This window comes from Rhinopithecus bieti, unplaced genomic scaffold, assembly GCF_001698545.2.
Source record: "Rhinopithecus bieti isolate Rb0 unplaced genomic scaffold, ASM169854v2 scaffold_57691, whole genome shotgun sequence".
NCBI lineage: Eukaryota > Metazoa > Chordata > Mammalia > Primates > Cercopithecidae > Rhinopithecus > Rhinopithecus bieti.
Genome location: NW_016824383.1, coordinates 2,888,194 through 2,901,201, shown reverse-complemented (window position 1 = coordinate 2,901,201; position 13,008 = coordinate 2,888,194). Strand labels below are relative to the sequence as shown.

At 41.1% G+C, this 13,008-nt stretch overlaps 1 protein-coding gene across 1 annotated transcript in view; it reads left to right on the top strand.

The window, feature by feature from the left end:
• Nucleotides 1–13,008, top strand: part of GPR137B (G protein-coupled receptor 137B) — a 70,358-nt gene that overhangs the window by 37,395 nt on the left and 19,955 nt on the right. Inside the window, exons 3-5 of the mRNA XM_017862278.1 lie at nt 1,185–1,407; nt 2,503–2,652; nt 6,810–6,938. Of these exons, the coding sequence (XP_017717767.1) occupies nt 1,185–1,407; nt 2,503–2,652; nt 6,810–6,938 (502 nt within the window). The remainder of the gene's footprint in view (nt 1–1,184; nt 1,408–2,502; nt 2,653–6,809; nt 6,939–13,008) is intronic.

The window sequence follows — 13,008 nt, the reverse complement described above, 5'->3', positions numbered from 1 at the left end:
TTTTTTTTTTTTTTTTTTTTTTTTTTTTTTTTTTTTTTTTGAGACTGAGTCTCGCTGTGTCACTCAGGCTAGAGTGCAATGGCGCGATCTCGGCTCACTGCAAGCTCCACCTCCCAGTTCAAGTGATTCTCCTGCCTTAGCCTCCTGAGTAGCTGGGATTACAAGTGCGTGCCATCACGCCCAGCTAATTTTTTGCATTTTTAGTAGAGATGGGGTTTCACCATGTTGGCCAGGCTGGTCTTGAACTCCTGACCTCAAGCAATCCGCCCACCTCGGCCTCCCAAAGTACTGGGATTATAGGCGTGAGCCACTGCACCCAGCCTGTGGCAGATTTTTAATCACATTAGTGAGTGCTCTCTGGACTCTATGTCAATAATGACTTTTGGGGGTAAAATGCGTTATACAAATTCATTATCTCATCTAATCCCCACAAAAGACCTATAAATAAGGTAGGTATTATGTAGTCTTATTTTCAAGTGATGGAACCAAGGCTCAGAGAGGTTGCATTTGGCCTAAGTTAATTCTGACAATGTGGAGTTGTCAGAATGCCTGTAAAACCCCGTCCCCAGCTGTGCTCTCCACTCTTCGCTGTGAGTAGGGAGAGCTCAGTGAGTGTCCACGCCAGCCAACGTGTGTGAGCTCTCAGTCCTCACAACATCCCACAGATAGGGAAAGTGGGGTTCAGAGAGGTAAAGGACCATCCAGAGCCACAATTTGGGGTCAGTTTGTAATTTGAATCTGGGAACGTCTACTGCCAAAGTCCAAGCTCTTTTTTTTTTTTGAGATGGAGTCTTGTTCTGTTCCCCAGGTTGGAGTGCAGTGATGCGATCTCGGCTCACTGCAAGCTCCGCCTCCCGGGTTCCTGCCATTCTCCTGCCTCAGCCTCCCGAGTAGCTGGGACTAGAGGCGCCCGCCACCATGCCCAGCTATTTTTTTATATTTTTAGTAGAGACAGGGTTTCACCGTGTTAGCCAGGATGGTCTTGATCTCCTGACCTCGTGATCTGCCTGCCTCGGCCTCCCAAAGTGCTGGGATTACAGGCAGGAGCCACCGCACCTGGCTGTCCAAGCTCTTAAATGTAACCTTTGGTGTGTCTGCTTCTAGCAGTTCACCAAAACACATCACAGTTTCCTTCTAGATGGACCTGGGATGGGCAGTTGACAAGTTTCTCTCATGCTTTCCAGGTTGCCCCTCTACCTGGCCTCCCTCTTCATCAGCCTTGTTTTCCTGTTGGTGAATTTAACCTGTGCTGTGCTGGTAAAGACGGGAAATTGGGAGAGGAAGGTTATCGTCTCCGTGCGAGTGGCCATTAATGACACACTGTTCGTGCTGTGTGCTGTCTCTCTCTCCATCTGTCTCTACAAAATCTCTAAGATGTCCTTAGCCAACATTTACTTGGAGTCCAAGGTAGGTGGAAATGTGGTCAAGATCCCTCCCATGAAACATGTTCTAAAAATAGTTTCCTGGTTTGCAAAAGTGCATTTTGATGAATTTTAGACTTGATTTTGCCTTGACTTTCTCTGTTTTACTGTGTCCCACACAGGGGCTACTCAAGGCTTTTTTTTTTTTTGAGATGGAGTCTCGCTCTGTTGCCCAGGCTGGAGTGCCGTGGCGTGGTCTTGGCTCAATGCAAGCTCTACATCCTGAGTTCACACCATTCTCCTGCCTTAGCCTCCCAAGTAGCTGGGACTACAGGCACCTGCCACCACGCCTGGCTAATTTTTTGTATTTTTAGTAGAGACGGGGTTTCACCATGTTAGCCTGGATGGTCTTGATCTCCTGACCTCGTGAGCTCACCCCTGTGGCACACAAGCTAATAAAGCACTACTGGCAAAAGAAAATAGTATCTCAGATTTAGTTAATGACTGACTGTCTAATAACAGTACTCAAAAGCCGGTTTTAGTTTTTTGGTCATGTTAATTATCCGTTTTGAGCTAGGAGTCTTTTAACTGTCTTTGGAAATTGATAACTTCATAATGTGGGGCACAAATCACTGATGTCCACATAATTCCAAGCCCAAAGTCACATGAGGGCTCCTGTATTCCCAGCCTCCAAGACTCTGGACAGAGTTGTCCTGAGCTCTGCCCCAGCCATTGTCCCTCTGAGATTGTTTACTTGCCTCCTTGAGCCAGAGGCCCTGGCCCCGGGCTCACCTGCTGCGTGTAGAAGCCAAGAAGATCCTCTTGGAGCTGAGCAGCAGCCATTAGAGATTTAGCAAAGAAGCCATCTGACTTTCTTGCTCGTACACTCTAGGCCTCGGGAAAATGGTGCATATTTTAACCCCGTTAAAGGCATCTTCAGACCAAGTCCCAGGGTCCTTTTGAAGATACTTGAAATTGTAGGAAGAAGGAGTGTGAAAAGGACTCTGATGGAAGACCCAACGAGACCACAGTGCCCCGAGATCCCAAAGGGCTTTACCAGACTGATACCAGGCAGGGGCTGGGGAAGGGGCTGGTGTCTTGGACCTGGAGTGGCCCATACCTCCTGCTCCCTCTTTTCCAGGGCTCCTCCGTGTGTCAAGTGACTGCCATCGGTGTCACCGTAATACTGCTTTACACCTCTCGGGCCTGCTACAACCTGTTCATCCTGTCATTTTCTCAGAACAAGAGTGTCCATTCCTTTGATTACGACTGGTACAATGTATCAGACCAGGTCAGTGGGGGCGCTGAGGAGGTGTCACCTGACCAGGGACCACAGTTGACCCTTGGTATCCTCGAGGCACTGGTTCCAGGACTCCAGAAAATACCACAATCTCGATGCTCAAGTCCCTGATATAAAATGGTGTAGTATCTGCATGCAGCCTACACACATCCTTCTGTATGCTTTAAATTAATCTCTAGATGACTTACAATACCAAATACAACACAAATGCTATGTAAACAGTTGTTATACTACATTGTTTGAAAATGTCTATTTTTAATTGTTATTAGTATTTGTTATTTTCAAATATTTTTGATCTGCGGTTGGTTGAGTCCGCAGATGTGGAACCCACCAATATGGAGGGCCGACTGTATTTGCATTTCAGTGGTTCACATGGCAGAGAAGTACAGGCTCCTTGTTTCTGCTGGTGAATGACTGAGTGACCTTGAGAGGTCACTTCCCTGTGTGGCATCTGAACTCATCTGTCAGATGGGATCACAGCACCTGCCTCATTCCCTTTCACATGTCTTTTGAGAAAACCAGGAGATTACATATATGTGTGTATGTATCCACATACATGTGTACACACATACTTTTCACTCCATTCTACCTCTTAGGGCTCATGTTAAGCAGTACTTAATTTTTGTTTTTGTTTTTTTTTGTTTTTTTTTGAGACGGAGTTTTGCTCTTGTTGCCCAGGCTGGAGTGCAATGGTGCGACCTCAGCTCACTGCAACCTCTGCCTCCGAGGTTCAAGCGATTCTCCTGCCTCAGCCTCCAGAGTAGCTGGGATTACAGGCACCTGCTACCATACCTGGCTAATTTTTTGTATTTTTAGTAGAGATGGGGTTTCACCGTGTTGGCCAGGCTGGTCTCGAACTCCTGACCTCAGGTGATCCACCCGCCTCGGTCTCCCAAAGTGCTGGGATTACAGGCGTAAGCCACCGCGCCAGCCAGTACTTAATTTTTTTTTTTTTAACATGCTTCCATATAAATGTAAGATGGTATTATTAAAGGGTGACATTTGCAAAGATTAAGCAAATTGTATTCAGATTTCAGAAAATACATAGGACTGTGAAGTTATGAGAATGTTTTTTTTGTCATCATCCTCCTCAGGGAGAGAATGATTTTTAATAGAGTATGTACACGGCATTTGAGAAAATCTAGACAAAAGTGACTGAGGATATTCAAGTTTTAAAAAAGCTCATGGCACTAGTTGTTGCAGTATGATACTCCTTCTAAAAATGCATTCTATACATGTATAAGTGACGAGTCATAAAGCAAATGAACAAAGGTAATGAAATGTCATCTGCCATCCACACTCACAAAAACTCAAAACAACAATGAGAATGAACCACCATTCACTCATTTGACAAACAGCATTTTTTTTTCCCTTATCTTGGGCACTGAGAAAAATGCTAGGGATACAAAACCGAACAGACTCATTCCCTGCCCTTTGGGAGCTTTATGGTCCACTAAGGAAAAGAGACACACAGATTAGCCATTAACAGTAAAGAAATGTAACTTCCCTATTATAAATGTATTAGATTGATTTGCAGAGCTTCCTTAGCTTTTCCTGGAAAAGTATTGAATACCTAACCATCTATAAATGTGCTTCTAACATCTCAACAGTGCTCAAACCCTCAGCTGCATGTAGATAGTGGAAGAAAGAATAAAATGATCATGATAAGCTAAACCTGTGAGGACAAGGGAAAATTGTGTTATAATTAGAAAGGATTAAAACCACATCTCTGAACCCAAACCAATATGACAAACACAGGATGGCAGAAAGCTGGGCAAGGCACTGCTAAGGGTGTGCACTATTTTGAGGAAATCAAGTATATGAAAATGTAAACTTTAAACAATGATTAATTAGAGACAAGTATAATACACAAGGGATTTGATTTTGTATTGTAGTAAAATATACATAACATTTTAATATTTGCTATTTTAACCTTTTTTTTTTTTTTGAGATGGAGTCTCTCTCTGTCACCAGGCTGGAGTGCAGCGGTACAATCTCAGCTCACTGCAACCTCCACCTCCCGGGTTCAAACGATTCTTCTGCCTCAGCCTCCTGAGTAGCTGGGAATACAGGCGAGTGCCACCACGCCCGGCTAATTTTTTTGTATTTTTAGTGGAGATGGGCCTTCACCGTATTGGCCAGGCTGGTCTTGAACTCCTGACCTCGTGATCCGCCCACCTCGGCCTCCCAAAGTGCTGGGATTACAGGCATGAGCCACCATTGCCTGGCCCGATTTTAACCATTTTTAAGTGTACAGTTCACTGGCATTAAGTACATTCAGTGTTGTGCAGCCATCATCACCATCCATCTCTAGAATTTTCTCATCTTCCTAAACTGAAACTCTGTATCCATTAAACAACAAAGATTTGGTTTTAACAAAATTACTTCAGTTTTTCTTTCATTTAAGAATGCATGGCTGCTCTGCCTATAAATTCTGTATATGGAGGAGTAGCCATTCTTTATTTCTGTACTTTCCTCATCTTGCTTTCACTTAAAAGCAACAAAAAAATTTATGGGTGGGTACAGTAGTCTGTAATCCTGGCATTTGGGAGGATCACTTGAGGCCAGAAGTTTGAGACCTCATCTCTACAAAAAATAAAAAATTAAAATTAAAAAATTAGCCAGGCATGTTGATGCACATCTGTAGTCCCAGCTGCTTGGGAGGATCACTTGAGCCCAGGAGCTGAAGGCTGTGGTGAGCTGTGATCACACCACTGCACTGTAGCCTGGGTGATGGAGCAAGACCCTGTCTCAAAACAAACAAACACACAAACAAACAAACAAAAATATATATATATATAAAATTTATAATTGCAATAGATTTAAAATATGACAATCTTTAAAATTCTTCTATTTTTATGGGATATTTATGGTTATCTAGATGTGTGTTGCCACCAAAATAATCTAGGAGTAAGCAAAACAAATGACCACAGTTGTATACCTTATTTGTGCAGAATCAAAAAAGAACACATGATTGAGATGTGATGTAGAGGAAGTAGGAGAGTGATTTTTCTGAAAGTAGCCTGAGTAGTTTTGGTTACCATGCTTTAAGTATGATGTTACAGAGAAGGCAAAATGGTTAAGTGTAGGTGTTTTGGGCCTTTTAAGGTACATTCTTTCTTTGAAACAATGGCCTTTCTGATATGGTTGCCCAAACCCAACCATGCACTTTCCTCACCAACCTTCTGTCTGTTCTGAGAGAACACTGCTCCACCAAGCTCTCTGGCCATCTCACTCAGCCGCATACCAAACACCTTAGGCTCTGAGGATTGTTTTTCTAGACAAGCTAGCCTACAGTAGGTTTTTTTTTTTTTGAGACGGAGTCTTGCTCTGTCACCCAGGCTGGAGTGCAGTGGCCGGATCTCAGCTCACTGCAAGCTCCGCCTCCCGGGTTCACGCCATTCTCCTGCCTCAGCCTCCTGAGTAGCTGGGACTACAGGCGCCCGCCACCACGCCCGGCTAGTTTTTTGTATTTTTTAGTAGAGACGGGGTTTCACCGTGTTAGCCAGGATGGTCTCGATCTCCTGACCTCACGATCCGCCCGTCTCGGCCTCCCAAAGTGCTGGGATTACAGGCTTGAGCCACCGTGCCCGGCCTACAGTAGGTTTTAAAGGGTAAACAACAGGATATGGTTTATGTGAAGAAAAGTTTGAGAGTTGACCTCTTTATCCTAGGGATGAGACTAAGGGATGATAGTTACATGCTGCTCTCAAGAATTTAGGAGGCGGCAGCATAACCTTCTCACTATTCAATTGTTGAAGAAAATCAGCTTAGATTTAAGTGAGAGTGTGAATTTGGACTTAAGAGTTTTGGGGGCATGAAGTATTAAAACATCATAGGTTAGAAGTTTCTGTCTGAATATTTTGAAGAAGATAATCATTTATCCCATATGGTTTAAATAATCCCTGTCTGAGGTCTAGACCATTACTATTATCTGGTTTCAATGTGCATATTTTAGGAGAATGTACTATACTATATTTTAATACTTTAAATAGAAATATTAACATAGTATATTCTATAGTACATTCTAAAATATAGGGGAATGAATTGTACTATAGTATTAGAATTATTCTCTGTTCACGTTAGAAGGAATCAAATTGATTTCCTCTTGCCTTGGTCTAATGACTCTCCCTCTCTCTTTCTAACAGGCAGATTTGAAGAATCAGCTGGGAGATGCTGGATACGTATTATTTGGAGTGGTGCTATTTGTTTGGGAACTCTTACCTACCACCTTAGTAGTTTATTTCTTCCGAGTTAGAAATCCTACAAAGGACCTTGTAAGTAAACCATTTTATATTTGTAAGAAAATATCTCCTGATTGTGATCATGAAACCTGCAATTAGAACTTTTTCTTCACTTTTCACTAGAGAAGAGGGCCTCTTCCACTCTGTGGTGGTATGAAAAGTTTCCTTGACTACTTTATTGAGACATTCATTTCCCTTATTTTTTGAGGGAAAATGTTTTTCAGCTTAGTTTTATTTTACTATAAGTTGCATCTTAAGGCCTGGGGAAAGTGATTATTTTTTTAATGCAACATTGCCTCACTAGTATTTGAGACTTGGACTTGCTACACACCAAATACAGAAGCTTTTCTAATAGCAAAGGAAAATAGAGAATAGAGAAATAGAAATAGGAAATAGGAAATTCTCATAGGAAAGAGTATGCCAGATGGTGACTAGGGAATGGGAGGATAGGGCAATAAGAAACATTATTGCAAGGAATGCTACAGCGGCTTCCCTAGTTTGGTCACATTTCTGTTCAACCAACTTTATATAAATGTCTTTATGGGGACAGGACAGAAAATGCAAAACCAAGTAGCGTGAGAAACCACCTGGGAGCCTTGTTCTGTAAATTATTCCAACCACACAAACTAGTGGTAGCTTTTTGACTTACTGATCTATGAAACCCATAGAAAAAATACAGTGAGTGGATTTGGGGCAATGTGAGCAAAGGGCAGGTGGTGAGGAAGGCATAGATGAGTAACGTCCTCTAATAATTCACAATTCTTATTTTATACCCAGATGACTGACCTGTGTTTTATCTTGTTTTTGGAAGCCAGAGACATAGCCAGGCTTCAAACCAAGCAGTCTGGTTCCAGAGTCAGTGGTGGTGTTTCTGGTTTGTTTGTTTTGTTTTGTTTTGTTTGTGTTTTTTTTTGAGATGAAGTCTCACTCTGTTGCCCAAGCTGGAGTGTAGTGGCATGATCTTGGCTCACTGCAACCTCCGCCTCCCGGGTTCAAGCGATTCTCCTGCCTCAGCCTCCTGAGTAGCTGGGACTACAGATGCCCACCACCATACCCAGCTAATTTTTGTATTTTTAGTAGAGACAGGGTTTTGCTATGTTGGCCATGCTGGTCTTGAACTCCTGACCTCAGGTGATCCACCTGCCTCGGCCTCCCAAAGTGCTGGGATTACAGGCGTAGGCCACCCCGCCTGTGTGAGTCCATGGTTTTAATCCCTGTGCTACGCTGTAGCCTTCTCTGGCATCATAAGGTTTTGAGAAGAAATTATATTCTTAATATATATGACCTAATAGTCCTATCTATAACTTCTGTAATTACATAGGAAAAAAGTCTAATATTCTTTTGTGAGGAAATCTATAACTTAACTCATACCCATCAACTTTAAAGGAATACACTGCAGGTGGGGCATTTTTAAAAAATGTCATCTAACATTTTTATCCATAATTCATTTGGTGCAAACAGGTCTCTAAACTTGGCATCATTAGAGCCAAACTTCAGAGTCTAGGTAAGGAGATCGTTAAAGTGCGGCTCTTTACCATCCGTATCAGAATCCCTCAGGGCGCTTCGTGTAAATATTCTTAGGTCGTGTTGGAGACCCAGACCAGAATCTCTGCGGTAGATTCTGGGAATGTACATTTTTAATAAGCACTCCAAGTGGTCTGAATGAACTGTAAAGTTTGAGAATCTCTGTCCTTGTCCTTTTCTTTTTTGAGACAGGGGTCTTGCTCTGTCACCCAGGCTGGCGTACAGTGGCACAGTCACAGCTCACCTCAGCCTTGACCTCCTGGGCTTAAGCGATTCTCTCGCTTCAGTCTTGCATGTAGCTGGGATTACTTTCATGAGCCGTGTTGCCCAGGCTGGTCTCAAACTCCTGGCTTTTTTTTTTTCTTTTAAAAACGGCTTTATTGAGATGTAACTCACTTATGTAATTCACCCATTTCATGTGTATAATTCAGTGGTTTGGGGGATATTCACATACGTGCAGCCATCACCACAGCCAATTTTAGAACACTTTCATCATCTCAGAAGGAAACCCCATACTATCATCTGTCATTTCCCATTTCCTTTCTGTCCCTGACCTACTCCTGGACATAAGCCACTATAATCTCTTGTGTCTACAGATTTCCCTAGTCTCGACTTTCATAGGAATGGAATCATATAGCATGTGGGGTTTTGTGACTGGCTTCTTTCACTTAGCAGAATGCTTTTCAGGATTCATCTACGTTGTAACATATATTTGTACTTAATTCCTTTTTATTGCCAAATAAATATTTCATTGTATGGACAGACCACATTTTGCTTACTCATTCATCCATTGATGGACATCACTGGGTTTCTTTTTTTAATACTTTAAGTTCTGGGGTACATGTGCAGAATGTGTAGTTTTGTTACATAGGTATACATGTGCTGTGGTGGTTTGCTGCACCCATCAACCCATCACCTACATTAGGTATTTCTCTTAATGCTCTCCCTCCCCTAGCTCCCCACCCCACGACAGGTCCTGGTGTGTGATGTTCCCCTCCCTGTGTCCATGTGTTCTCATTGTTCAATGAGAACATGCAGTGTTTGGTTTTCTGTTCTTGTGTTAACTTGCTGAGAATGATGGTTTCCAGCTTCATCCATGTCCCTGCAAAGGACATGAACTTATCCCTTTTTATGCTTGCATAGTACTCCATGGTGTATATGTGCCACATGTTCTTTATCCAGTCTATTATTGATGGACATTTGGGTTGGTTCCAAGTCTTTGCTATTGTGAACAGTGCTGCAATAAACATGCATGTGCATGTGTCTTTATAGTAGAATGATTTAGATTCCTTTGTGTATATACCCAGTAATGGGATTGCTGGGTCAAATGGTATTTCTAGTTCTAGATCCTTGAGGAATCACCACATTGTCTTCCACAATGGTTGAACTAATTTACACTACAACCAACAGTGTAAAAGCGTTCCTGTTTCTCCATGTCCTCTGCAGTATCTGTTGGATCGCCATTCTAACTGGTGTGATGGTATCTCATTGTGGTTTTGATTTGCATTTCTCTAACGACCAGTGATGAGCATTTTTTCATATGTTTGTTGGCTGCATAAATGTCTTCTTTTGAGAAGTGTCTGTTCATATCCTTTGCCCACTTTTTGATGGGTTGTTTTTTTCTTGTAAATTTAAGTTCTTTGTAGATTCTGGATATTAGCCCTTTGTCAGGTGGATAGATCGCAAAAATTTTCTCCCATTCTATAGGCTGCCTGTTCGCTCTAATAATAGTTTCTTTTGCTGTGCAGAAACTCTTTAATTTAATTAGATCCCATTTGTCAATTTTGGCTTTTGTTGCCATTGCTTTTGGTGTTTTAGAATGAAGTCTTTGCCCATGCCTATGTCCTGAATAGTATTGCCTAGGTTTTCTTCTTGGATTTTTATGGTTTTAGGTCTTACGTTTAACTCTTTAAACCATCCTGAGTTAATTTTTGTATAAGGTGTAAGGAAGGGGTTCAGTTTCAGTTTTTTGCATATGGCTACCTAGTTTTCCCAACACCATTTATTAAATAGGGAATCCTTTCCCCATTGCTTGTTTGTGTCAGGTTTGTCAAAGATCAGATGGTTGTAGATGTGTGGTGTTATTTCTGAGGCTTCTGTTCTGTTCCATTGGTCTATATATCTGTTTTGGTACCAGTACATTGCTATTTTGGTTACTGTAGCCTTGTAGTATAGTTTGAAGTCAGGTAGCATGATGCCTCCAGCTTTGTTCTTTTTGCTTAGTATTGTCTTGGCTATGCGGGCTCTTTTTTGGTTCCATATGAAGTTCAAAGTAGTTTTTCCCAATTCTGTTAAGAAAGTCAATGGTAGCTTAATGGGAATAGCATTGAATCTATAAATTACTTTGGGCAGTATGGCCATTTTCATGACATTGATTCTTCCTATCCAGGAGCATGGAATGTTTTTCCATTTGTTTGTATCCTCCAATTTCCTTGAGCAGTGGTTTGTAGTTCTCCTTGAAGAGGTCTTTCACATCCCTTGTAAGTTGTATTTCTAGGTATTTTATTATTTTAGTAGCAATTGTGAATGGGAGTTCACTCATGATTTGGCTGTTTGTCTGTTATTGGTATGTAGGAATGCTTGTGATTTTTGCATATTGATTTTGTATCCTGAGACTTTGCTGAAGTTGCTTGTCAGCTTAAGGAGATTTTGGGCTGAGACAATGGGGTTTTCTAAATATATGGTCATGTCATCTGCAAACAGAGACAATTTGACTTCCTCTTTTCCTATTTGAATACCCTTTATTTCTTTCTCTTGCCTGATTGCCCTGGCCAGAACTTCTAATACTATGTTGAATAGGAGTGGTAAGAGAGGGCATCCTTGTGCCAGTTTTCAAAGGGAATGCTTCCAGTTTTTGCCCATTCAGTATGATATTGGCTGTGGGTTTGTCATAAATAGATATTATTTTAAGATACGTTCCATCAATGCCTAGTTTATGGAGTTTTTAGCATGAAGGGGTGTTGAATTTTGCTGAATGAAGGTCTGCATCTATTGAGTTAATCATGTGGCTTTTGTCATTGGTTCTGTTTATGTGATGGATTATGTTTGTTGATTTGTATATGTTGAACCAACCTTGCATCCCAGATATGAAGCTGACTTGATCGTGGTGGATAAGCTTTTTGATGTGCTGCTAGATTATGTTTGCCAGTATTTTATTGAGGATTTTTGCATCGATGTTCATCAGGGATATTGGTCTGAAATTTTCTTTTTTGTGTGTGTGTGTCTCTGCCAGGTTTTGTTATCAGGGTGATGCTGGCCTCATTAAAATGAGTTAGGGAGGATTCCCTCTTTTTCTGTTATTTAGAATGGTTTCAGAAGGAACGGTACCAACTCCTTTTTGTATCTCTGGTAGAATTCGGCTGTGAATCTTTCTGGTCCTGGACTTTTTTTGGTTGGTAGGTTATTAATTACTGCCTCAATTTCAGAACTTGTTATTGGTCTATTCAGGGATTCAGCTTCTTCCTGGTTTAGACTTGGGAGGGTATATGTGTCCAGGAATTTATCCATTTCTTCTCGATTTTCTAGTTGATTTGCGTAGATGTGTTTATAGTATTCTTTGATGGTAGTTTGTATTTCTGTGGGATCAGTAGTGATATATCAGTAGTGATATCCCCTATATCATTTTTTTATTGTGTCTATTTGATTCTTCTCTCTTTTCTTCTTTATTAGTCTGGCTAGTGGTCTATTTTGTTGATCTTTTCAAAAAACCCAGCTCCTGGAAGGGTTTTTCATGTCTCAATCTCCTTTAGCTCTGCTCTGATCTTAGTTATTTCTTCTGCTAGCTTTTGAATGTGTTTGCTCTTGCTTCTCTAGTTCTTTTAATTGTGATGTTAGGGTGTCAATTGTAGATCTTTCCTGCTTTCTTTTGTGGGCATTTTGTGCTATAAATTTCCCTTTACACACTGCTTTAAGTGTGCCCCAGAGATTCTGGTACATTGTGTCTTTTTCTCACTGGTTTCAAAGAAGATCTTTATTTCTGCCTTAATTTTGTTATTTACCCAGTAGTCATTCAGGAGCAGGTTGTTCAGTTTCCATGTAGTTGTGCGGTTATGAGTGAGTTTCTTAATCCTGAGTTCTAATTTGATTGCACTGTGGTCTGAAAGACTGTTATGATTTCCGTTCTTTTGCATTTGCTGAGGAGTGTTTTACTTCCAATTTTATGTGGTCAATTTTAGAATAAATGAGATGAGGTGCTGAGAAGAATGTATATTCTGTTAATTTGGGGTAGAGAGTTCTGTAGACATCTATTAGGTCCACTTGGTCTAGAGTTGAGTTCAAGTCCTGAATATCCTTAATTTTATGTCTCGTTGATCTAATATTGACAGTGGGGTGTTAAAGTCTCCCACTATTGTTGTGTGGGAGTCTTAAGTGTCTTTGTAGGTCTCTAAGAACTTGCTTTATGAATCTGGGTGCTCCTGTATTGGATGCATATATATTTAGGATAGTTAGCTCTTCTTGTTGCATTGATCCCTTTACCATTATGTAACAGCCTTGTCTCTTTTGATCTTTGTTGGTTTAAAGTCTATTTTATCAGAGATTAGGATTGAAATTCCTGCTTGCCTTTTTTTTTTTTTTTTTT